General features: G+C 40.8%; 2 protein-coding genes across 4 annotated transcripts; both read left to right on the forward strand.

Moving 5' to 3' along the window:
* The first annotated feature begins 516 nt into the window (after positions 1 to 516).
* On the forward strand, positions 517 to 25648 carry Or2y14 (olfactory receptor family 2 subfamily Y member 14). Of its 3 annotated transcripts, XM_087573518.1 has the most exons (4): positions 517 to 1052; positions 1976 to 2120; positions 7228 to 7343; positions 24420 to 25648. In XM_087573518.1, the coding sequence occupies exon 4, from the start codon at positions 24674 to 24676 to the stop codon at positions 25604 to 25606; it is 933 nt and encodes a 310-aa protein (XP_087429644.1). In that variant the 5' UTR covers positions 517 to 1052; positions 1976 to 2120; positions 7228 to 7343; positions 24420 to 24673; the 3' UTR covers positions 25607 to 25648.
* Or2y1 (olfactory receptor family 2 subfamily Y member 1) lies at positions 10609 to 11544 on the forward strand. The gene is given in 1 exon segment (NM_001001093.1): positions 10609 to 11544. A coding segment is annotated over 1 exon segment (936 nt).
* Positions 25649 to 27193: the final 1545 nt, after the last annotated feature.

Genomic DNA, 27193 nt, shown 5'->3' on the forward strand with positions numbered 1-27193 from the left:
ATATCCCACACCTCTTTTCCCAATCTTATAGTACAGCATCTCCTAAGGATGACCTCTCCCCAACACACAGACACTCAAGCTTTTGCACCACCTGCACTTCCACCAGAGGAAGCCCTGGAGGAAGCCCCAGTGTCATTTTCAGAAATGGAGACAGGGACAACACAGGGAACAAAGCAGGCAAGTGTTGCCTCCTGAGGCTGTTGAGCCGGAGGCAGTTTCCACTGATCTACCCAAGGGGCTATGGGGACAGTCAACCAAGGGAATCAACCCCACCATTATTGGCTCTTTGTTACTGCTGGGATAAGTGGAAGAGAGTGAATGCAAGATTCTCTGACAACCCTAGAGAGCTCATTGGACTCTTAGACACCATCCTTTTCACTCATCAGCCCACTTGGGATGATTGTCAGCAGCTCTTTTAAATTTTCTTTACCACTGAGGACAAGAAACACATCATTTTTGAATGCCTGATAGAACATTTTGGGAGCTGATGGCATTCCAACCTAGAACCCTGATGACATAGACAATGGATTTCCCTCAGGAGATCAGCTTGAGACTACAATATGGATGAAGACAGGGAGCATCCCTGAGTCTATCACCAAACTCTAATAGCAGATCTCAGGGCAGCTGCTCAGTGGCCCACAAATTTAGCTAAGGATTATGATGTCAGACAGGAGAGTAACAATGGCCAAGCAGAGTTTCTTGAGTAGATTATGAATGCATTCCACCATTTTAGGCACCTAGACCCTGAGGAGGCAGAGAATTCTAACACAATAGCACTGGTGTTTATACATCCCTTGGCACCAGACATCAGGAGGAAGTTACAGAAATTAGAAAGATTAGAGAGAAGACATTGAGGGATTTAGTGGAGGTTGCAGAGATGTACCATAATAGGGAGACTAAAGATGAAAAGATTAAGACAGGAAAGATATGGAATAGAGATTTGGCCAAAATCCTTCTTGCCAATAATATAGAGGACCAAAGAGAAAGGAAGGGCCAGCTCCAAAGTATGGCTAAAGGAATAGAGCCTACAGGAGGTCGTTGAGCAATATTAGGTAAGAACCAATGCACCTATTGTAAGGAGGAAGGACATTGAGCTAAGCAATGCCCAAAGAGAAAGCCAAAGGTTAAGACTATGGTCACTGAGGAAGAAGATTGAGGGAGACAGGGTTTGGACCTTCTCCCTGAGCACAGGGTAACCCTTAGAGCAGAGAAGCCTCTAGACTTCCTGGTGGATACTGGAGCTTAACATTCAGTGCTCTTAAAGGCTGAAGGGCCACTGTCTTCCAAGAAGTACTGGGTTCAGGGGGCCACAGGCATGAAACAATATTCATGGACTACCTGAAGAACATCAAGCAGACTTAGGAATGGGACTGGTAACCCATTCATTCATAGTCATTCCCAAGTGCCCCTACCCCTTACTGGGGAGAGATCTCCTAGCAAAAATGAGGGCCCAAATTCATTTTAAACCTGGGAAACTCTGGTTAATGGATCAGAACAGTGATCCAATCCAGGTACTGACACTTAACTTGGCTTCTGAGCATGAGCATAGACTATACAAGTCACCAGCCACCCCTAACCCCCACCCCCAAATAAGATTTGGATGTTTGGTTGAAAAGTTTCCCCAGGCCTGGGCTTGGAGAAACATCAACCTCCTATATTTATAGAGCTTAAGCCGTGGGGAAGACCCAGCATGGGTCCACCAATTTCCCAAGTCTCAAGCGGCATGGAAGGGCATCACCCCCCATATCCAAAAACTGCTTGGTCTGGGAGTCCTCAGGCCATGACAATCGGCATGGAACACCCTTTTATTGCCTGTGAAGAAGCCAAATTCCAATGACTACCACCCCATCCAAGACCTATGTATGGGAAGATTACTGTAGGGTAATGAACATACACCCCACCCCCACCATAGTGCCTAATCCTTACTCCTTATTGAGCTAGTTGCCACCAGTTCAGAAATGGTATTTCATTCTAGAGCTACAAGATGCCTTCTTCAGCCTAATCTTGGCTCCCAAAATCCAGGAATATTTTGCCTTTGAATAGTATGATACCCAAAGAGGCATTAATGGACGTCTGACCTGGATCCACTATTTTTGATGAACCTTTGCATGACGACTTGGGTGAGTACCGGGCTAATAACCCAGACATAACTATTCTTTGGTACATAGGTGACCTAATAGTTGTGACCTATTTGGACCCAGAATCTCCTACAGGCCCTGGGAAACATAGGATATTGGGCATCTGCCAAAAAAAATCACAGTTGTGTAAGACAGAAGTCCCCTATCTTAGTTATATTCTGAAAGAGGGCCAGTGATGGCTTAGATAAGAGAAGATCCTCAACATCCCCACCCCAGAGCCCAAGACAGGGGAGAGAGCTCTTGGAGTCCACAGGCTCTGCAGACTATGGGTTCCAGGCTTTGCTGAGAAAACCAAACATTTATATGAAGCCGCCAAGGAAGGCAAACACTTTGCTTGGACTCAGTAATACTAAAGGCCCTTTGAGAGAATAAATCAGGCCCTGCTATCGGCCCCTGCTTTGGGGCTCCCAGACATTACTAAGCCATTCTGTCTATGTGTTAATGAACATTAAGGAACATAAAGGAACAGCCAATGGGATCTTTACCCAAACTATTGGGCCATGGAAATGACCAGGGGCTTATTTGTCAAAGAAGTTAGGGTGGCCACCATCATTGCACCTACAGCATTATATTGGTTAAGGATGCAGATAAATTAACTTTGGGACAGAATTTAGCCATAACTACATCCCATGCAACTGAAGGGATACTCTAACAGCCGCCTGATCAGTGGCTCAGTAATGCCCACATGACTCAATATCAAACCTTACTAATCAACACTGGCCAAAAGTGCTAAGGAGGTAGCCCTGGAAGAAACAGCTGCCTCCATGTTGGCTGCCATCCTGCCTGAGCCACCAACCCCAACCTGCCAGAATTCCCAGTCTATACGGAAGAGGAGATCAGATGGGCTAAGAATCAGCCCATGAATCAATGTTGAGAAGTCTGGTGGCAAACAGCTGAAGGTAAGCCAACATTACCCACCTCCTTGGCAAAAACCAACCTCAGGAAAATCCACAGAGTCACTCACAAGGGAGTCAGAGAGATGGCCAATACAGTGAAGACAATCTAAGGTGACTTTCAGAGACGTGCAGAGAACACTCAAGAATACAGTGTCAAGCTGCAGAGCTTGCCAGCTAAACAATACCCACAACACTGCCAAACATCCAGGTTCTCAACTGTGAGGTAAGTCACTGGAGCCTACTGGGAAGTTGATCTTACAGAAATCAAGCCAGGGAAGTATGCCTACATAAACACTTTGGTGTTTGTGGACACATTCTCTGGATGGATAGAAGCATTCCTGGTGAAGACCGAGACTGCAAAGGTAATAGCTAAGAAGTTGCTGGGGAATATCTTACCCAGGTATGAATTCCCTCATATGGGGTCAGAATATGGACAAGCATTTGTGTCCAAGGTAAGCCAGGATGTAGCAAGATTTATTGGGGCAGATTGGAAATTACATTGTGCATATCAACCCCAAAGTTCAGGACAGGTAGAAAGAATGAACAGAACATTAAAAGAGACCTTAATTAAATCAACCATGGAGACTGGTGGAACCTGAATGATGCTCCTTCCCTTTGCCCTATATCAGGTAAGGAATTTTCCTTACCAGATGGGATTAACCCCTTTGGGGATTATGTATGTTGTCCCTGCCCCCATTGAACCTAACCTGCAATTGGCTGCAGTTGCAGAACTGGAAGATGATGAATTAATAACTAGGATCAGAGCAATCCAGTGGGCTCATATAAGTATGTTTGGCCTAAACTCTGTGCCCTCTATGAAGCCGGCCTTGTTTCAGAACCACAAAAGTTTCAACCAGAAGACTGGGTCTACATGAAAAGACCTCACCAGAACATGGTGGAGCCCAGGTGAAAAGGACCTTTCGTTGTCCTGCTAACCACGATGATGACTGCCATTGAAGTGGACAGGGTCACCACTTGCACTGCACTCATACTGGACCAGCTGATCCGCCCACCCCGAGGAAGATGACCAGACTCCAGTGTCCCATGTACATACTCACACACACTTGATTATTGAGAAATCCTGTAAAAATACAAAATTGAAAAGCAAGAGCCTGGTAAGGATTTTTCCTTTAAAAATGTCAAAACACAGCAGTATGAGAGACACATCCTCTGAAACTGCCACTGAGTTCACCTGGTTTTGGACATCTACTGCTGGGCATGGGGCCTGCCTTAAACATGGTTTGTGTGCCCAGGGAGATTCCACTAGAGACAACTAATTTCCCCTATACTGCACACTTTAGTGATTTTTTTTTAGTTACTACACAATCCAAATCAAGGCAGAAAAGAAAGCGTTTTTGTCTAAACAAATATTTGAACTTGTACTTGCAGTGCCGAGTCACCTGAGGAATCAATCGCATGGTTATCCATAAAGGGGCTTCACCAGAAAACCTTGAGCACCCAAAGTCTTCAAGGGCACAGTCACTACTAGAGCTGAAGGCTGATCTCTTGAGAAGGAGAGAGATTCCCACATTTATGGGTTTCCTCTTTGCAGAGATGCCAAAGTCTCCGGAAACATATTTTTAAAAAGGCTTAGAACTTGTTGAGGACAGTTTTCTCAGTGCCCTGGTTGTCCATTGGCCACTTTAAAATCTCCCTTTTTCTCACTGAGTCTGCATTGCCACAGAACATATTGATTTTAAAATTTATTGTGGACAAAACAGAATAATAATAAAAAATGAAACATTAAATACTGGTAGTGAATACAGTATTTTGTTTTTCATTTCAAGCTTTTTGTCAAGGAAACAAATGATTAGTTTTGGCTCACGGTCACCTATAGGAAAGACTAAAAGGGTTGTCTGAGGAGTCCACTGAAGGAGATGTGCAGTCAAATTCCAAATGAAACATGGAATTTGGTCTGACTGTGGATTGGACCTGGGCCGAACCAGAGGATCTCCATATGCAGAGTCTTAGGAGTGAGTAAGGTATGTTGTGAGCATGCTGAATAGCGCTGTTTAGCTTGGGTGCAGCATAGAGAATAGCCAGATCTGTAGGACAGGTCTTTGAGAGTCTGCCAACTGCAGTTAATTGCCACATTGGGGCACAGAGGTCTCCAAGCCCATTCTTGATGAACAGATTTTTTTTTCAGGAGAAATACACAATGCCCCCAGGACAGAACTAAGGTGTTCATGCTCTGAGGATAGGGATATGTGTAGATAGCCTTAAAGTCCAGAGGTCCTCTGAGAAAGAACCAGGTACTACTACCAGGTCTCCATTGGCTAGAATAAATATTGGCTACACAGAGGCATACCTCTACTTTCTAGGTTAATTATGACTTCTCCAGGATGGGAGCCCTGTCTCAAAACCTCTCCCCCATAAAATGTAACATTACCTCAAAGAAATAAATCTACTTTGGACCTCTCTAGATATGGACAGTGTTAAATGTGTCTCACAAGCCAACAGAATCTAGGGGAGTAAATGAAATGGTTCTCTCTCCTGGAGCTCTAGGTGAGTAGTGATTGAATGAGATTCTCAGGATTCCGTGTACAATTCCTAATGGCAATATTCCACTGGGCAGTTGGCACTGGGTCCTACTCTCTACCTTCCTGGTTGGAGCACATAAAAACATTAAATTTATGAAAAGGCATGCTTTATTATTGATATTCTTCATTGGCATCTATCCTCTAACCTGAACATGTACAGCATATTAAATTTTCAATTTTCAGCACTTGGAAAACTTTCTGGAAGATAGACAAGGAGAGGAAACCCAGTCTTAGACTGAGACACAAAATAAGCAATTTGTCAATTTAGTCTTTCATCTGAAAAAAAGGTAGCAGGATTCAAACTGTGATTTTTGTGACAGTACATTGACTGTCATCATGTTGTTTGGAGTGATTCCCAGTATTGAAGATCACCCTGGAAAACACCTTTGGAACAGCCTGGGGTGCCATGGTTCTAGTGTGGAGGACAATATCCTGATCAGAGATTTATTGCTCCTGTAGCTGAACATGTGGGGCAGGAGGCTGGTCTGGTACCTGAAATGGTTTGATAGTAAGTTAATAGCCCAAATATGGGGGACAGAGCTTCCTGTGTGGTATAATAGAAAGAAGTGGACTTAGACTTGATTGTAAAATCCAGTGAACAGGGAAGATAATTAGAAAAGAATTCCTCAGAATCTCCCACCCACCCCTTGCTCAGATAGAAGATTGAATGTTGCAGTTTGAATAGTGTCCCACTGCAGCCTGACAATATTAAATTAGTGGACTGGCATGAAACATGAAACAACACGTGCTATTAGAAGAGAAATTCAATCATGAATCCTGATCCATAAACTGGTTATGGAGACTACGTATGGACACCTTTGCCCATGCACACAGTCAAGCACACAAACACACAGAAAGCTGAACACAGATATCCACTGGCCTTGCTGTAGCCAAAAATCAAGAATGTAAATGTCAAGAGTGTTTGTGTGGCCCAAAGAGATTTGCTACAAAAAATAAACTTTTAAAAGACCTACAAAACAAAGATCGGGGCTGAGACGTAGTCTCCAACATCGCAGTGCATCAGCCAATGCCTGTAGGACTGTTTTACAGTTTTCTGATCAAATCTTCAGCTCTAAGTGAGCAGCACTGTAGTTTTAGATCAGTTCGTCCTTTTTAAGATCTGCTCACACTCAGTCACAACCTGCCTTCTTGGAAATGTCACCAGTGGGTTAAGTCTGGACCTTTCAAGAACAAAGCAAAGGGGGTGTGTTTTCTGTGTGCTGCTTTTAAAGAATTTACACACTTGTTTTCTAATCTAAAAACACTATTTAAATCATCTGTTCAATATCTACAATGCTTATATGCTTTGTAAACCTTATTGTCCTTTGGTCTGTTATCAGAGTTTTAAAGCAACCTTCTACCAAGGACTTCCTTAATACACTGTATTCTGTCTGACGTCAGACATCATATTTTGTTTAGGGATGCAGTTGTAGGAAAGTAGTGGATAGATGGGATGGAAACAGAAGCCATCATGAATGGTTCAGATAAATGTCATTTTCTTCTTCAATGAAATACAATATTTAAGCAATATGAAGTGAGATAGAAATTTTAAGTGGTCAGCTTCACTCGCACTTACATGTCACTATTTTCCATTATTTTCGATCTTTGACTGAATATAATGTTATTTGTGTCTTCCTCACCTCTTATCCACAGACACTGGACTGCCCCAGTAACCCTCAGAGCTGCTCAGTCCCTGAACTAGTGCTACCACAATCGAATCTTTGCCTGGGCTATGAGATATGGAACTATAAATGATGGGAAGGACCTATGTAAGTTCATATTGAATAAATTTGAATCTAATGTTGAAAACTAGAAAAGGCTCACAGGATATTTTTATTTATGATTTCCCAGTATAGATACAATGAGCCTAACTTGCCCATCAAAGCCTGAGAAAGAGTAGAGGAAAGCTCTGTGAGGTAGAGGAAGTCATTTCTGCAACGAGTGGTACCTAAGTAATAGGTACACGGGGAGAGGGAGGTAAGCTGTACTAGACGCAGACCGTCACTAGCATCGGTTTCAGATGTGACTTAGAATTTCACTTCAGACAGCATGGCTGTTGTTGTGAAGATCAGACTATTCTCTAGAGTCATGCGGATCAGAACCTCAGATCCTTTCTCACAAACAGAAGCAGGACTGAGTGTTGGTGAGGCTGAGGAAAGTCAGTACAGTGGAGCAGAGATGAAGAAATGTTAAGCTACAGTCAGCAAGGTGTTGAGACTCTCACTGCACACTAGACTCCAAATACAAGACCAGATTCCAAGTAAACAAGGCTATGTCTGCACCCGACTGTCTACACAAGACAGACACAATGGCAGTGCTTCATGCCTAAGGACCCATTCAAATCTGGAATCAGTCTATCCCTGTCATCTCAGGGGTATATCAAGCACTTTCATGCGTTGGTCATTACTCTAGGTACTTAAGTCTGAAATAGTCCAACTTCCTAAACTGAGTTTTGTCAGGGAAACTATAAGAACCTGCATTTTTCATAGCTAGATTCATAAGAAAATGGAAGACTAAAAATATTATCGAGAAAATAGTTGACATGATATATCAATGAGTCAAAGAGAGAAATTCCCATGAAGACTCTTGCTCAGGGCTTTATTCAGCAAGTTTGGTTTGAGAATGCTGCACATGAAGAGAAATTACCTTTGGGTTTCCTCCCAAACTAAGGGGCCTTTTTTAGGTTCTGAACCAGAATATTATTGAATCTTAGCTTGGATTTGTTAAAATCCATTAGTCAAATGGACACTACATATCCAAACTGACTCTTTGGACACTACTCCAGGGTCACTTTCTCGTTTCTACTCGTAACATAAATAATCGTTGAACGGTCCTCTCAGTTCCATCTCTGTCCAGCTGAGGTTTTAAACCTCACTTCAACTTTGCCTGTTCAGTGTTGTTTCATAGGCTGTGGAAGCTGCTTAATGTCTGTAGCTCTTGGTTACATTGTGTTAAAGGCTTTGGGGATCAGAATTACAGGAATTTTCATATAATAATTCTTTGATATTTTGTTGAATTGTAGGTATGTTAAGAGTGTCTATGGGGTTGGGGATTTAGCTCAGTGGTAGAGCGCTTGCCTAGCAAGCACAAGGCCCTGGGTTCGGTCCCCAGCTCTGAAAAAAAGAAAAAAAAAGAGTGTCTATATGATAATATAAATATAATTGTGATTAGTGTGTACAGCATGAGTGACCAGGATCTAGCATGCCATAAATGAGAACAGGACATTGCTAATTCATTATTATTGCATAGTAAATATGCCTGAGATATTCATGTGTTTCCTTCACAATACCAGGATATGGAACACATTCATTAATTCACGCAGAAATGTTTCTTGAGAGACTTTTATTCCTCCACTGTGCACTGTGATCAGCTGAGTAAATTCAGCAGATCCAGTTGGGTGGTCTTTAAAGAACATTGGTAGGACACACAAGTATTAAAAGTGCATACAACAGGGGTTGGGGATTTAGCTCAGTGGTAGAGCGCTTGCCTAGGAAGCGCAAGGCCCTGGGTTCGGTCCCCAGCTCCGAAAAAAAGAACAAAAAAAAAAGTGCATACAACACATCTCTCAAAATTTAAAAATGCATCACAGCACTTAGTCCCCATTAAATCTGTCTTACTTGCATTGATTAGAGAAGCATGTATACTAACACTTTATATTTATAATTTACATTTTCTCCATTCTTTTACGAAAAGGCTGTAGTGTGGTACTCCAATACATACCTTGCAGCATGGAATGAGCATGGTGCCATTAGTGACCTTCTAATACAGATTTAATAAAAAGCATTATATAAACTTGGCACAAGTTCTCATATTAAGCAGAGGTGGGACTTCTGTCAACACTGATTTCTTTCTTTGTGATGAAGACTTCCATATACTTTTCATGTGTTTACCACAAGAACTATTAACCCTTCATGGTAAGGAATGTTACACATATTCTACTGCTATAATTCATCAGAGTGTATTCATGGTTAATTACATTTCATGAGACTATATTGAAGAGAAAAATCATCCATTTCACACAAAACAAAGCTATTTACATCTTCTATATGCCCTGGATAAAAGTAACAGTAGCATAGCACTTGTTAATATTATTAACGTTAGCATGCTATAAGGGATGCCATGTCTTCTTTAACTCACCGTGTTGTATGGTGCCTAGAAACCCAGAAACTTTTGAGGAATAAAGAGATGAGAAAGATTTTCATTGAAAGCAATAAATTCTAGATTATACTGATGCCAAGAACTTTGGAATGGAGAGATGAGAACAACTGCTCCTGGGAAGTCTGAAGGTGGTTGAAAAGTTGATTTAAAAAATGCCATACGTTGCAAGCATGATGAGTCATGAAGAAAAACAAATTGGTTATGAGTGATTGTCCCTTAAAACTACAGAGCTCCACTCTTCTTAAGTCAGGTGGCAATGGTGTGACCAAAGCTCTGCAAATTAGTGTTCAAATCACATACACTGAGCAGAAGGTGACAGATGTGCAGAAGGGGACGAACATGTCATCTCTGCCTGCTTAGCCCTGGGACTTAATTGACAGCAACACTGTGCCTCATGGAGGCCAAAAGAGAATACACAGAATTCCATGTGAATTTTTGCATGTTGAATTTTCATTTATTTTACTTAACTTTTGAAGTACTTGAAATCACAACTAAATACCCTATTGGCAAGACAAACACCAGCCCTACATTTGATCTTTAAAACACAAATTCCATGTTAGTACATTTGGATACCAACATCTGTTTAGTTATCCAGGCAAGATATCACCTCTACTTTCACAAAAGGAAGCATCAGATTCAAGGAATTGACAAACGTGACTAGAGTTCTGCAACACTCAGGCAGTAGGGCTAAAGTTCAAACAAATGCTATATCATTCTAATCCACTGATCTCTATAATAATGGGAGAAAGACTATTCAACAGATGTAACTGAGCAGCAATATGGAAATCAAAGTGCCTGGTTTAGGGAATGTTATAAATTCCTGATCTTCATAGTGCACACTAAGTTACCCATTGCTGATTCTGCACATAAAAGGCTATGGACAGTTTCAATGCCACTTTAGAAGAGAGATTCATTTTGGTGGGCTTTTCAGATTGGCCTCAGCTGGAACTCATCCTTTTTGTTTTTATTTCAATTGTCTACTCCCTAACTCTCTTTGGCAACACCGCCATCATAGCTCTCTCCCGAATGGACCTTCGATTACACACCCCCATGTACTTCTTCCTCTCACACCTCTCCTTCCTGGACCTCTGCTACACCACCAGCACCGTGCCCCAGCTCCTGATCAACCTGCATGGACTTGACAGGATCATCAGCTATGGAAGGTGTGTGGCCCAGCTGTTTATATCTCTTGCTCTGGGATCCACTGAGTGTGTGCTCCTGGTGGTGATGGCTTTTGACCGCTATGCTGCTGTGTGTCGTCCACTGCACTACACGACCATCATGCACCCTGTTCTCTGCCAGGCATTGGCCATTGCTTCCTGGGTAGGAGGCTTCTTGAACTCTCTGATTCAAACAGGACTCATGATGACCATACCGCTCTGTGGACGCCGACTAAATCATTTCTTCTGTGAGATGCCTGTGTTCCTCAAGTTAGCCTGCAAGGACACAGGAGATACAGAGGCCAAGATGTTTGTGGCCAGAGCCATAATCTTGGTCTTCCCTGCAACATTAATTCTTGGCTCCTATGGACACATTGCTAGAGCAGTATTGAAGGTAAAGTCAATGGCTGGCCGCAGAAAGGCTTTTGGGACATGTGGGTCCCACCTCCTGGTGGTTTCCCTGTTTTATGGCTCAGCCATTTACACATACTTGCAACCCAAGGGTAGTTATTCTGAGAGTGATGGAAAGTTTGTTGCCCTTTTTTATACTATAGTGACTCCCATGCTCAACCCTTTGATCTATACCCTGAGGAACAAGGATGTGAAGGGCGCTCTGTGGAAGGTGCTAGGGAGGAGCACAGGCCAAGAGTAGGAGAAAAAATACAGGACCACTACAACTTTCTGTGATAGCTCTCATATCCTTAAGTCTACCCTTTTACAGATAAAGAAAAAGCCTACAGTACGTCTCAGAATTCGGTTGCTTTCTTTGTTGGGAGCTGGAAATCAAGATCTTCTTAACTGCTTTGTATGTTAATGTCTACAGTCCTTGCAAGAAAGGAGTAAAAGTTGCCTTATCTCAAACACTGCACAAGAACATTTGAGGAGATGGTGTATTCTCACCTCGTGCAGAGAATAGCACAGGTGTGTGGGAATTTCTGAGTGTGGTTGAAGAGTGAATTGAATGTTACACCCCTTTCCAAAGCCAGTGATTCCCAAATGAATGTCATGTAGATGGCACTTTGCCCATAAGCATAGAACATTGCTCATCACACTGTTTCCTAACTAGTTCAGCATCCTCTCATTCCTCAGGGTTTAAGTTCTCAGATCACCTCAGCCTTTTAAGCCTTTTAGTTCCTGTTACTACAGAAATAAAAGGGGACTGTGGACAGAAGTAGGTACTCAGACCTGTAGAGTTTTAAATATGATTTCATTCAAATTAAAGAAAATACAAAACCAGTAGAATGGAACCAAATGAAAGCATTGATATATAGTCAGATGGGCCACAAGTTTGTTTGTTACCATGGTGAAGATGCTTCCATTGAGGAAAGAAGAGAATAGAAATGATAAGAAAAAATTAAGCATTGAGAAAGCTTATAACAAAAAGGAAAGGTAGAGTAGCCTAGGAGTAAGGTCAGAGATGAGACAGTGAAGAAGTGTGGGGACCAGCAAGTCTTCAGACACTACCACACCTGCTTCATTTCGTGAACTTAAATGAGAGTTCAGACAAAAGTGTAGATGTCCTTGTAAATAAGCTTTAAAGTTTTAGTATCTTTCAGGCTGGATAAAAGTCTTTCTTCCAATGGCAATTGCTACTTATGTAGTCTTTGAAATATTTTTATACAAATAATTGTGAGAATATAAATATACTCTCTGGTAATCCATAATTAAACTAAGCTTTACAGTTTTTAAAAATTTACTTACCTGGGTATACATATCATGAAACTGGGACAGATTTTGTAACCCTAATCCAACCCATATAATTGCACTTCATGGTTCTCTTTTTCTGAGAAAGGATCTCCTCCTCATCCCAGTTTTCCCCCAAGGCCTGGGTATTGAAACTAGTGATCTTCATACTAGGAAATCGCTGTATCACTGAGATGTATGTCCAGCCAGTCTTGAGAGTCAAAGCTTAATCATAGAGCAGTGAACTTGGAAAGGAATATAATTGTGAGGGAAACCAAACCCGAGCGGAAAGTGCATCACATATTCTCCTTGCTCTATTCTGTCCTGTCTTCTGCATTCTTCTGCATTGGGGACATTCTGCCACCAGAGGGAATGTTTTTGCTCCTCACATGAACTGAATGTACATTCCCACTTCTTGAATCTTTCGTGTCAAAAGATCTATGCTGAAGAATGTACATTGTCACAATTAGTTCCTCAACATTTTAAATGGGTATGTTCCCTCTCCTGACTTCATTAGTTTCACTGGCTAAGGCAGTGAAGTTTAAGCAGTTTTGGCATGGCTTACTTTCAGTTACCTAAGCACTAAACGAAAGGTCAGCATTTGAACACTATATATATATATATATATATATATATATATATATATATATATATATATAAAATACCTAATAGAGAAAGGAAGACTAAAGTTTTGTGTCTAACGCACTACTCTCTTATTTGGCATGCGGTGAATAAAAGGTGATCAGTAGAAAATAGCAAAACTGATTTTTAAAAAAATTGGTACAGCAGGGCACACACAGCCATTGCTTTTGCAATTTATATCTTGTGGGATGGAGTTTTCATTTTCATAGAAACCTCTAATCCCTGGGTATCCATGAACCTTCCATGAACCTTCTCATTTATGAGAGTAGCTAAAGGATTTTTAGCCACAAAGAGCAAAAAATGCAGAAAAATGAATGCAACCTGAGATAATCATATTAAGATAATTAAGCCAATGTTAGATGAATGTATGTTTTTTCTCATTTGCAGTTTCAACACTTTATAGAGAGTTTTGTATAAAGATTACATATATATGTCTTTATAATTTTAGATATGTTATATATACACATTATATATATACAAGTTGCACATATGTCATATCACATATTACATGTACATTGTATCTATATGCATGTCACACACACATATATACATACATATAGTCACTCTATATATGATCATACATATATAGAAGTGATCAACAAAATGAAAACCTGGTTATTAAAGAAAACAAAATTGACAAATCCTTGGCTAGAAATCAGAGAAAGAGAACTCTAAAAAATTAAACCTATTCCAGATGACACTGGAAATGGAAAAAAAGAAATCACTATGAGAAACAATAAACCAATGAGCTCGATGACCTAAAGGAAGTGGATGGATCCTTGAATATACTCAGCTTAGCATGACTGAATCATAAGGAAATGTAAAGATTTATCAGATCAATAGCCATCAACGAGATTAAATAAGTAATTTTAAAAGAATCTCACCAAGGAATTACCCAGTACCAGATGGCTTACTGTTAAATTCTACCAAACTTAATAATGAACCAACATCGAACATCCCTTGATTATTCCAGAAAAAATGAAAAGCAGAAAATTCTTCCAGATTCATTCTGCAAGCCCAGAATTACCCTGATAACAAAACTAGATAAACACACACACACACACACACACACACACACACACACACATACATACACGCACGCACACACACACCGAACAAACAAAATCATAGCCCAATATCGCTGATGAACATAAGCACAAACATTTTCAATATGACAGTAGCAAATCAAATCCAATGGTACATTAAAATGTAGATCTACCATGACATAAATATGATTCCCCAAAATGCAAGAATGGATCAATATACATCAATCACATGACACACACCATTGAAACAAAGAACCAAAAAGCATATGATGATGCCTTTATTGGGTTGGCTTGTCCAGCCTGCATATGAGGGCCTTTGCCTTGTCTTATTGTATCTTGTTTTGTCATGTTTGGTTGTTGTCTCCTGGAGGCCTGCTCTTTTCTGAAGTGAAACAAAGGAGGAGTGGATCTAGGGAAGAAGGGAAAAGTTGGGGGAGATGGGAAAAATGTGTGGAAAAGAAGTTGTGGTTAGCATGCAGTGTAAGAGAGAAGAATCTATTTTCGAGAAAAAATAATTTAAAGAAAATATATGCTTTCAATTCATAAAAAACTATAAAATTCATGAGTTCTTTAAGATAAAAATGTCTGAATAAATTAGCTAGAGAAATGTACCCCAACATAATAAGTCATACATCTTAAGTATACATATTGGGTATTGAATGGAAAAAAAAGTTTCCTCTCCAAATCTAGAACAAGTCAATGATGGCTCCTTTCACAACTTTTACTGAACATAGTACTGGAAGTCTTAGTGAGAGCAGTCAAGCAAGAAAAATAAATTAAAGTTCATCCAAACTAAATATGAGAAAAACCAAATTGTTACTATGGGAATATGACAGCACTTTATGTAAATAAAAAGCTTTAAAAGTTCACCAAAAGAACTATTAAAAATAGTTCTGAAGTTCCGAAAAGTCATAGGATACAAACTCAACATCACGTGGTAGAGTTGATGCAGGCTTTTTCATTTCCAAGACACTTCCCATGTGCTCTCTCTTATGTCTGCACAGGTGGACTACGCTGTTTGTCAGGTCTGATTCCCCTAAGAACAGTGTCCACCAGACAGCACAGCAAGGGTTATGACTTCATTTGGTGAGGAAGTAGCCTTGAGGATACTGAACTAATTATTAAGGGTAAAACAGGAAGTCCTCTTAAAGCACACCCAGCAGCCTGAAACTGCACTAAACCCCTGGACTCTATTTTCTGACCTCACTTCCCAGCTATCCTACAACAGAAAGCCCTAGTTATCCCAACACAGCTGAAACACAAGAAAATGACTTTAAATCCAATCTTATGAAAATGATAGAAGCCTTTGAAGAGTAAATGAAAAAAAATCCCTTAGAGAAATACAGGAAAATACAATTAAATGGACGGAGGAAATTGATAAAGCAGTTCAAGAACTGAAAATGGAAATAGAATCAATGAAGAAAACACAAACTCAGGGAATCCTGGAGATGGAAAACCTATGAAATAGAGCAGAAAATAAAAATCATCAACAGAATACAAGAAATGGAAGCGAATCTCAGGTGTAGAAGATAAAATAGAAGAAACCAATTCATCAATCAAAGAAAATGGTAAATATAAAAAGTTCCTGACACATAACATCCAGAAAATCTGGGTCACTATTAAAAGACCAAATATAACAATAATGGGAATTGAAGGAAAAGATTCCCAGCTCCAAGGCCCAGAAAATACTTTTATCAAAAGCACAGAAGAAAATCTCCCCAACCTAAAGAAAGAGTTGCCTATAAACACACAGGAAGCTTACAGAACAACAAATATATTGGACCAGAAGAGAAAATCTTCCCACCACATGACAATCAAAACATTAAACTACAGAACAAAGAAAGAATATTAACATATAAAGGCAGATCTATTGGAATTACACCCTACTTCTTAACAAACACTCTAAAAGCCAGAAGGACCTGGACAGTATCTAAAAGACCTCAGATGTCAGCCCAAACTCTGTACCCAGTTGGGAGATGTACTTGGTCACCATACCTGTCTAGCTTCTATGTGGATTCTGAGTGTCTTGGAACCCTACATTTGCACAGTAATACTGTTGTCCACTGAGCCAAGCCCCCTTGATGTGCTTAATTACATCTTACTAAAGCTATTAAAATCATTGTGTGCTCATTATACTATAAACAAAACTCTCATATATTTAAAAAAAATCTATCAGTTTCTCCAAAACATCCCATTATGCAAAACTAATAAAAATCATAACCATATTCTACCTGGAGACATTTTATGGATTTTTAAGGCTTCTTTGACAGTTGTTAATCTTGATTGGATTGAGAAACATTTAGGAGAGTTGTAAAGTTCTGGTTGTGTCTATTAAGATCAGTCCTGAATGTGGGCAGCAACGACTGCAGGCTGGCCCAGATATAATGAAAAGAGTCCAAAAGAGAGCCTTACCCGGAGTCAGCAGTTGCTGAGGGGAACTCTGACTAGCCAGCGTGCGGAGAGCAGATAGATGCCAGAACCTATGGAGTTGCCTATGAGCTGTGTTATGGGCCGAAGCTTTCACCCTCATTGATGTGGACTTTCTCTTACCCATCTAATTTTGAGTCATCCCGGCTTCTGTAGCTAAGTCTTCACCCATACTTCTGTTAGTAGACCCACAAAACCCACTGGTCCACCAAAAAGGAGGAAAGCCTTAACATGTTTTCCCTGCTTTCAGACTGAGCTTCTCTTTTCCTTTGTTTATGAACTTTCTTAGGATCAAAGATAATATTTTTTGTGTTTCTTTCAGTCAGAGTGAAGGCCAAAAAATTAATATTACCTTAATACTATCGCTGAATGACCATATGACATATGGCAGGAATCTAAAAGCAGTGGCACAAGATAGAGCACAGTGCCATCATCTTACAGATGGGAAACTAAGGCTCAAGCATGGCAAGTCACAAGACTAGTAATAGCAAAGCTATTCCCTTCAGTCATAGTGTGTTTTTAAGTGACTATAGGAAACACTGTGTATTGACTTTTTATTTACCCTAGTATGAAAAGAGTATTATTTTTTCTGTACATTATTTTAAGTGAATATATAAATTTGTAAGACTATTAGAAATAAAAATAAGATACAAAGCAATAAATATTAATATATTACACATTTTTTCAGAAAGTATTGTACTCAGAAGCAAGGAAATAAATATAAGTTGAATATATTTCTATTTTCAAACAGATCTGGGGATATATGAGCATCCCATGGAAGGTACAGAGAAGAAACATATTAGAGATGTCATGAACATGCCAGGCCTCACGTGAGACATGGCATTCGGTCTGATTGGTGAAAGTCTAGTAGGAAGGGGGTCACAGTAAAAGGTAGAATGTATCCCAGGCTACAGAGTCCCATGAGCAAGTAAGAAGTTGTATTTTGAAAATAACGAGTAAGTCAGATTGGTCTGGCAGAGCATGGGGAATAGAGACCTGAGGACTGCAGGGCAGATCTTAGAGGGACTGTCTATTCATTGTAATTGGAGCAATGGGTCCCAGAGGTCTCCAAGACCACATACACTCGACAATTCACTCCCCATACCATTGTCACCAAAGAACATATATATGAATGCATAGTCAAGAAATGTTGCCACACTATGCCGGCATAGTTTGGTGATCAGAAGGCAGGTGATATTCTCCACCATCCTTGCTTTCATCTCTGATGAAAGCACGCAGCAGCAGCACTCTGTGCTACTGAGGGAAGAACACTGACTGCCATGATTTCATTGAGACAGAAGCTCTGACCTGAGTCCTTCCCAACAAAGGTGGGATCAAGATCAAAGAGAACCTCAGTAGCTGTCACTAATCACTGGTGGGCATCACTCCTCCTTTGTAGTCAACAGAATTGTTGGAGACTTTGAACTCCAGGTAAGCACTGACTGGGCAAACTACTCAGGATACACAGTTAAACTATAGAAAATATTACACTGTACAATTAGCATTCATCTATGGTAGATAACATGTACCAAAGCTTTGATATCCAAAGAAATTCCAAACACCAGACCCAAATGACAGAGTAGAGGATCTGTCAGAGTTATTGAAATAAATCATAATTTCTTGGAGGTGTAGTTAAAGGGGGGGATTTCTTCCAGACTGAGGCAGTCACAACGAAAACAAGACATTTTTTTATTTCAGTCTTTGAATGTCAATTATGTTGACTGTACTCTGTTTGTTTTCTATAGTAGAAATTTGAGTGGGTTGCTACTGGATATTTGATAGACAAGCCTTGCAGGAGATCTTCCTAAAGACTCTCAGGATACTATGGAAAACCCTGAGATATATAGTGTAGAAGAAACAGCAGCCAGATCAGGCAATGACTGGAGAATGGTTGAAGGATGTGTGTGTGTGTGTGTGTGTGTGTGTGTGTGTGTATCTCCCAACTACAATTTCCTCTCCTTCTTCTCCAGTCTTTCAGCCTGTTCCCCATCCATTCCTCCTCCATTTCTCTTCAGAAAAGGAGAGGATATCTAACAGTGCTGGCATCTCAAGTTGCAGTAAGACTAGGTGCATCCTCTCCGACTTAGGCTAGATGAGGCAATCCAATAGAAGGAAAAGGTTTCAAAAGGCTGGTAGCAGTCAGAACCAGTCCCTGCTCCCACTGTTAGGAGTCCCACACGAAGGCCAAGCTAAACAACTGTAACATATGTGTAGTTGGATGATGTTTTAACCCCTAGTTAAGTTCACTAATGATATTAATCTCCCAAACACAATTTAAAAAGCCACAACTACAGGTATAATGACAGAAAGTAAGACTATATTCCACTCCAAGAGCACATGATCAAACAACAAAGTTAGGTTAGGAAGGAATTTGTGGAACTACATTTGCTCAGAGAGAAGACGGAATTGCATAGCTAGATTTTAGTCCCAGTACAGTCAAGCAATAGAATTTAATTAGTGGAGTTGACTGAAAGATATAAAGTTGCATCCTGTAAGAAAATGATTTAAACATACTGACACAGAAGTTGGCTATTCTTTAATATCATACACAGACATATTGAAAATACACCCAGGAATTTGAGCGTAGGTAATCCCTGGCTTTTGTAATACAACGCAAACGTCTGTGTGCCAAACAGGTCAGTGGCAGGAGTCAAATTTTAAAATATACGTAAGATTATGGAAGTAGAGAGTACTTACTGGAATGCACCAAATCACAAATACAATCTTTCATCTATGCAGAAACATTTTAGAGTATCCTAGACAGGAATCTTATACCCTTTGAGGGAACAGGAAGCCTTAAAGTTGCCTGCATATCACTTCCTCTGCCAACAAGCTGCTTTTAGCAAGCTTCCTTCGTTTTTTTCAAGTGTTCCTTGGTGAGTCACATTCACCTTCCTGTAAATGTGCTCAGCTGTTCTGGGTTGTGCATGTAAGAAAAGAGCAAGGTGACAATGTGGCATTTTCCATAGGACGCATGTTTTCACCCTGATGCAAATGATCCCAGCTATCTTTAGAAGTTCTCTTTTCAGATTCTAGTGCTCCATTAGAAACACCTGTTTCTCAGGAACGACTTCAAAAGATGGCTTCTCAGTTTCACTCTCCTTTGATTTTAGATGTTTAGTCGAGGTTCTACAGCCAGGAATTTGTATAGTAGCCAGTACTCTGTGTGATGGTGCAGACTGCTCAGTAAATGTGAAGTTGGGAGATAATAACTTGTAACATCCAGGGATGGATGGGATTGACACATGCATCATCTGGAATCAGTTATATCTGCTGACTGTCACCTCTGCCTTCACCAATAAACAAGACAGGGTATTTTTCAAGCAATGGCCTCTGCTTGAGGGATAGAACACTGGAAAACATCCATTTTCCTCCATGTTTAGAGACTCATCAGTTGGAAGGAGGCCTTTGTACCTCCATATGCTTTCTAAAGCATCCTCTCTACCACCTCTCACCCACATGCACCCAGCTCCCATAGGAAGGCTCATTTCTGCCTGGGCCCTGAGTCATTGTGACCATAGTCAAAACATATGTTGGTTAAACTGTAGAAGTAGAAATAATGTTTGACAACTGAGCAAAGCTCATATGAACTCACAGTGACTGAATCAGCAATCACAGGGTTCACACAGGTCTGCACCAGGTCCTCAGAATATATATCATAGGATTCAGTCAGTATTTTAATGGGACTCCTAAATGTGTGAATGAGTAGATCTCTGATTCTTGTGCCTTCTCTTGGGGATTTCTTATTTTTCTTTTGGCTTGTCTTGTTCAACTTCAATATAATGGTTTTTATTTTATCTAACTATATTCCATTTTGCTATGTTTTACTGTTATCTTTTAGAAGCCTGCTATTAGTGAGAGACAGAGGGGAAGTGAATCTGGATTGGATAGGAGAGGAGGTGAGGAGGAACTGGGAGGAGAGAGGGAGGGGAAACTGAATGCAGTTTATATTGTATAAGTAATGAGTCTATGTTTAATAAGGGGCTGAAATAAAAGAAATAATGTGTGAGGTGTACTAGAGGCCAGATCTACTCATATGATCAGTAAATTATAGTTCCCATTTGAGAATGGAAATGTTTCTCAGGGGTAATTTTAATGTCTTGATTATCATATGTGGACATGAGTCAGACCCCAGCTACTAGTGAAGGGGGAAGATGTATTAAAAATTGTAAAGATGTCATAACTCCAGCAATTGGATCCTGAGGTACATGAGCAGTGCAAAGAGAGCGAGGTGAATCATGCTGAATGTAGGAAGTCACTAGGCAGTCTTGAGTGAAAACCATTATGGCACTACAGATGGGCTTGGATATTGTGTTCCTGCAAGTCAGCCAATTCGCAGAAAGACCCTGAGGATTAGAAATCGGGATATATTTGTCAAACAATATACACATAAGCAGTCATGCAGGGGAGGGCCCAATGCCTCAGGTAGGAAGAAAAAAGTCAATCTGATGGATCAGGGAGAGAAAAGGTTCCAACATTGTATAGTCTTCGGACTGCAGATGCCAAGTAAAAGATTGGATTCTGGCTGGAGAGATGACTCAGCAGTTAAGAGCACTGACTGCTCTTCCAAAGGTCCTGTGTTCAATGCCCAACAACCACATGGTGGCTCACCACACTCTGCAATAGGATCTGATGTTCTCTCTTCTAGTACATCTGAAGACAGCTACAGTGTACTCATGTAAAGTAGATAGACAGACAGACAGGCAGACAGACAGATCTTTTAAAAAAGACTAGATTCCAAGGAAGCAGAATTCATTGTCATCTTATCAGCAGTCCTAGATTATCTTTCAAAATTCAGAGAACAATTGACCATGTAGTGCCCTTTCCCAATCAATATACCTACAACGCAATACCTGCCCCAAATGCTAAGGGCATATCATGGGAGAGGAGGTAGAAAGATGATCAAAGCCCGAGGATCAGGAACTATGCATTTGGATTGTGCTTTCTAGCTATGACCATAAAATATCAACAACATGGCTGCCTAAAAGTGTTTACATGACAGCATAGATGAGGGAAATTTCACAAGATCCTCCCCTAAGTGAAGGGTTTAACAACTGCTAAATAAAGTAGAATTAGTCTTCCCCAAGAATAAGGCCCCTGATCGGTTATATAACACCAAGTGATGGGTCCTATAGGTTATCCAATATCACATGGTCACCCCTAGAAACATGTTACACACTGATAGCACCAAACAGACTCAGTAGATTATATGTATATGTTTTTATTTATATGGATATATGACAAAAGAGGCCATGAATTTGGGAAGGTGTTGATGACAAGTAAGAGAGGAGAAGAAAGGAGGAGAGAGAGGGAGTAAATGATGTGATTATCTCTTAATTAAATAAAAAACCAGACAAATAAAATTGACTTCACCGGTACTTACTCTTCTTGCTCTTTACTTCATGTACATCCGCTTCACTTTGTTTTTCTTCAAACTACTTCTGTTGATGTTTCTTACAAGGCAAATTATTTAGAAGTAAAGTATCTTTATTTGTTGTTTAGCATAGAAAGTATTTCTCATTCCTTATTTTCTTGTTTAAATGTTCATTTTTTTCTTACGATTGTTAAAGTAGATATTATTTTGGAGCAATCTTACTCATAGTAATGTTTATGGAAATTGTCCACTTATTCTCTGTCCCCCTCCCCTGACACCTGTGTAAGCATACCTTTCACACTATCAACAGCCTGAACCAGGTTGTCCCACTGGTCACAACTGAAGAACCTACCTGGGGACATCATTATTTCCCACAGTCCATGGTGTGTTTCACCGTTGCTAGTTTTTGTGTTTGCTGCAATACCTTTTAAAAAAAGCCAAGACCAACATCAAAGTTCTCCTCTATGCATTTACATTTTGAAGTACTCATGAAAAAAATCCTTGCCTACATTCAGTTAATGGTTACATACGATGTGGGATGTGGGTCCCTTTCTGTCCTTCTACAATACATATCCAGTTCCCCCAGGACAAAGAAATAAAAAGTAACCTCTGCATTTATGAGTGGCATGATAATATAAAGAGGAGACACTCAAGACACAAAAGCAAAAGCAGAACAGTAACAGAATTAATAGAAGAACTGACTTAGCTTACCATGTCCAAACACATAAAAATCTAACCATGCCTCCAAAGATAACCAACTATCAGGAAAGAAAAATAGTGTCACTGTTTCCTGCATAAGAGAATTAAAGAACAAGGCATCTTGGGATAAAATCACCAACACGAAACCTTCTAAGCTGAGACTGAAACTTAGGTAAAAGATCTGTGTACAAATATCATAAAACCTTCCATTGCTTAGAGTTTCACCTCAGCAAATCAGCACATGGCTTTTTTGAAAGAATCAACTTTTTAATATCTTTCTTACATTTAGAGCGTGTTACTAATCTTCCTTCTCAGGAAAAAAATTAATTTCTATTGATTTTTTGTGGGGAGAGTCAAATGTTTTACTCAACAAATTTTATTTAAAGTTGCTATGCCTCGAAAGAAAGTGATGCATCATCCCTTCTTAGATGACGAAAAGGAGCCACTTTTTAATTTTAATTTTGTTTTACTGTCACTCCATTCTCCACTGCTGAAGAGTCACTGTACATAGAGGCACAAAAGCACATTTAAAAGAATCGCAACATAGTGGAAGAGAGGAGGAAACTGTGTAAAGAAGACAGGTCTCGAGAGAAGGGAGCATCTTGTCTGAGGTTTGGGGGGGTAGGAAGTGATAACATATTCATGATGCATATTTGTGTTTGTATTTGCCCCACAGTGGAGCTGCAAGCTCTCAATTCTTTGTGGCAGATGACAGCTGGTCTTGAGCAAGACCTCAAAGACTCTTATACTCTTCATTTGCACTAAGTTGCAGGAAGATGAGCAGCCAGGGGCAAACCGGTGAACTGATCCTGGTTACTCCTTCCTCCTACTCTTCTGAAACTCTTTGCTCATGGACTAATAAGCAAAGGAACATATAAGAGAAACAGAGTATCGATGCTGGGCTGCTGCTGCTGATTCCACAGTGGTGCTCTGGAGTCCTCAAGTCAAGACTGTGGGGAAGGCATTGTATTACCCCTACAGAGTTGAAAATGCACTAGCCAGAGCATTAGGTAGCCCGAATTAAGTCATAAAACGAAGGGGCAAAAGGAATGTGGTTCTAGCAAAGACCACGTGGCTGCTGCTCTAATCTTCTGTGCACTAAATAAGACTAGAATTAAGAATAGAAAACTCAGGCCTGAAGAGTAGAGGTGAGCTGAATGGTCAAGTATAATATGAAGCCTACAACTCTGGGGTGTACATGGAACATTTTAGATTATATTTTAATTCATATTCTGTGAGCTGTGGTGGATTTTTTTAACTTCAAAAGCTCTACCCACTTCGATACCAACAGCTAGACTCAGCCACTAATAGCAGCAAGGCAACTGAAGACAAGGACGCAGAGAAAGGCTATAGAGTCAATCATACTGGGAATAGAAGCAGGCAAAGAAATCCAGTGAATGCACGTTCATCGTGAGACTGAGGTTTAAATAGGGAAAGACGTGGGGCAAAGAGATCACATAATTAAGTCTAATCAAAGTTTGGTCCAGCCATCACTGTCAGCCCTGGTCCTGCAATGTGAGCCCATAGATTGCTAATCAATATTAATCAATATTGCTGTCAATAATGGTCTTCTCAGGAGATCACTGTAGATGTAAGTGTAGCATTTCCACTGTAGAAAATGTTTTAAATTTTGATGGTAATCTTTCATGCCCGCAGGTCTTACTGCTCCTCGAATCCAAGCTGATGGTGGATTTAGAATAGGGGCTGTCTGTGTCTTCAGCCTATGCAACCTATGCAGAGTCAACAGACGTGAAGGGAAGAGAGAGCAGAAGAAGGCTTTCATCTAGCTTTAACTGCTCTGTGAAGCAAAGTGGGACGTCAACTCCTTTCAGCTCTGGAGCATCTAAGTGTCTGTCACAATAAGAAGCATTCAATCGATTGTCTTCTACAGTCTGTGAAAGGAGGAGGCTATGAGAAGTTTCAATCTCAGCTTAGAAGGTTTCCTGTTGGTAGGCTTCTCAGATTGGCCTCGACTGGAACTTATCCTGCTGGTCCTCCTTTCAATTTTCTACTCTCTAACCCTCTGTGGCAACATCACCATTATTGTTCTCACTCAACAGGACCTTCAGCTGCAAACACCCATGTACTTCTTCCTTGCCCACCTCTCCTTCCTGGACCTCTGTTTCACCAGTAGCACTGTTCCCCAGCTTCTAATCAGTCTTTCCCAAAGTGATCAGATGATCAGCTATGCTGGGTGCATGACCCAGTTGTTCATAGCGCTCTTACTGGGTGGAGCTGAGTGTGTGCTCCTTGTGGTGATGGCTTTCGACCGCTATGTCGCTGTGTGTCGTCCACTACACTACACCAGCATTATGCACCCTCTTCTCTGCCACACATTGGCCATCTCCTCCTGGGTGGGAGGCCTTGTGAACTCTCTGACTCAGACAAGCCTCATCATGACCATACCTCTCTGTGGCCATCACCTGAACCACTTCTTCTGTGAGATGCTTGTTCTCCTGAAGCTGGCTTGTGAGGACACAGGGGGAACAGAGGCCAACTTGTTTGTGGCAGGGGCTATAATTTTGGTCTGTCCTGTAGCACTAATTCTAGGCACCTATGCACACATTGCCCATGCGGTGCTGAAGATCAAGTCAAGAGCTGGGCGCAGAAAGGCTCTGGGGACTTGTGGGTCCCACCTTACTGTGGTTTCCCTCTTTTATGGCTCAGCCATGTACACGTATCTCCAACCTGTCCACATGTATTCTGGGAGTGAAGGAAAGTTCGCTGCCCTCTTTTATACCATAGTTACTCCTATGCTGAACCCTCTGATTTATACCCTAAGGAACAAGGATGTGAAAGGGGCTCTGTGCAAGGTACTTAGAAAAGGAAGAGACAAAGAATAGGAGAAAGAAGTTTGAATAAAATTATATATTTCTCACAGAGTCAAGAATTCTGGACCCAATATACTTTTCTCTTAGAAGTCAAGACATAATTTCCTAGGTGGTGGTGGAGACTACTAGAATATATTTCCTTAGTGACTTTCAAATAGAAAATTTTAAATCGTGTTCTTGAAACTGAAAAAAAACAGGCAATCTTTTTTTTCTTCCATTTTTATTAAACTGGGTATTTCTTATTTACATTTCAAATGTTATTCCCTTCCCGGGTTCCAGGCCATCAGTCCCCTAACCCCTCCCCCTTCCCTTCTATATGGGTATTCCCCTCCCCATCCACCCCTCCCCTTACCGCCCCCCAACAATCCCATATACTGGGGGTCCAGCCGTGGCAGGACCAAGGGTTTCCCCTTCCACTGGGGCCCCTACAAGGCTATTCATTGCTACCTATGAATTTGGAGCCCAGGGTCAGTCCACGTATAGTCTTTGGGTAGTGTCTTAGTCCCTGGAAGCTCTGGTTGCTTGGCATTGTTGTTCTTATGGAGTTGCAAGCCCCTTCAGCTCTTTCAGTCCTTTCTCTGATTCCTCCAACGGGGGTCCCATTCTCAGTTCAGTGGTTTGCTGCTGGCATTCACCTCTGTATTTGACATATTCTGGCTGTGTCTCTCAGGAGAAATCTACATCCAGTTCCTGTCAGCCTGCACTTCTTAGCTTCATCCATCTTATCTAGTTTGGTGGCTGTATATGTATGGGCTTCATGTGGGGCAGGCTCTAAATGGCTGTTCCTTCAGTCTCTGTTCTAAACTTTGCCTCCCTATCCCCTCCTATGGGTATTTTTGTTCCCCTTTTAAAGAAGGAGTGAAGCATCCTCATTTTGGTCATCCTTCTTGAGTTTCATGTGGTCTGTGAAAAACAGGCACTCTTAAAAAGAAAACATTATAAGATATAAATCTCACTGCTAACAATAACTATACAAATTCAGAATGCTCTAATTATAATAAATAGTATATAAGCCAATCACATCTTCTCTTAAAGACTAAAAGAGGAAACAGCTAAAAAGAATTATCACACTAAGAAATAAGCAATAAGGATTGAAGGAGCTAAAGGGGTTTGCAACCCCATAAAAACAACAATACAAACCAACCAGAGCTCCCAGGGACAAAACTACTGCCCAAAGAGTTCACATGGACTGACCCATAACTCCAGCTGCATATGGGCCTTGTTGGGCACCAATGGGAGGAGAAGCCCTTGGTGCTGACAAGGTTTGACCCCCAGTGTAAGGGAATGACAGGGCAGGGAGGCAGGAAGGGGGATGGTTTGGGAGGGGGAACACCCTTATAGAAGAAGGGGAGGAGGATAGGATAGGGGGCTTAAGGACGGGGAACCGGGAAATGGAATAACATTTGAAATGTAAATAAAAAATATCCAATAAAAAAGAAGCAAAAAAGACTGGTACAACCATTCTGGAAATCAGTCTGGAGGTTCCTCAGAAAATTGGACATTGAACTGCCTGAGGATCCAGCTATACCTCTCTTGGGCATATACCCAAAAGATGCCCCAACATATAAAAAAGACACGTGCTCCACTATGTTCATAGCA

This window comes from Rattus norvegicus, chromosome 10, assembly GCF_021556685.1.
Source record: "Rattus norvegicus strain SHRSP/BbbUtx chromosome 10, alternate assembly SHRSP_T2T, whole genome shotgun sequence".
Taxonomy (NCBI): domain Eukaryota; kingdom Metazoa; phylum Chordata; class Mammalia; order Rodentia; family Muridae; genus Rattus; species Rattus norvegicus.

Excerpts from the sequence above, each read along its gene's own strand:
- Or2y14 (XM_087573518.1), top strand. The coding sequence starts at position 24,674 with ATGAGAAGTTTCAATCTCAGCTTAGAAGGTTTCCTGTTGGTAGGCTTC.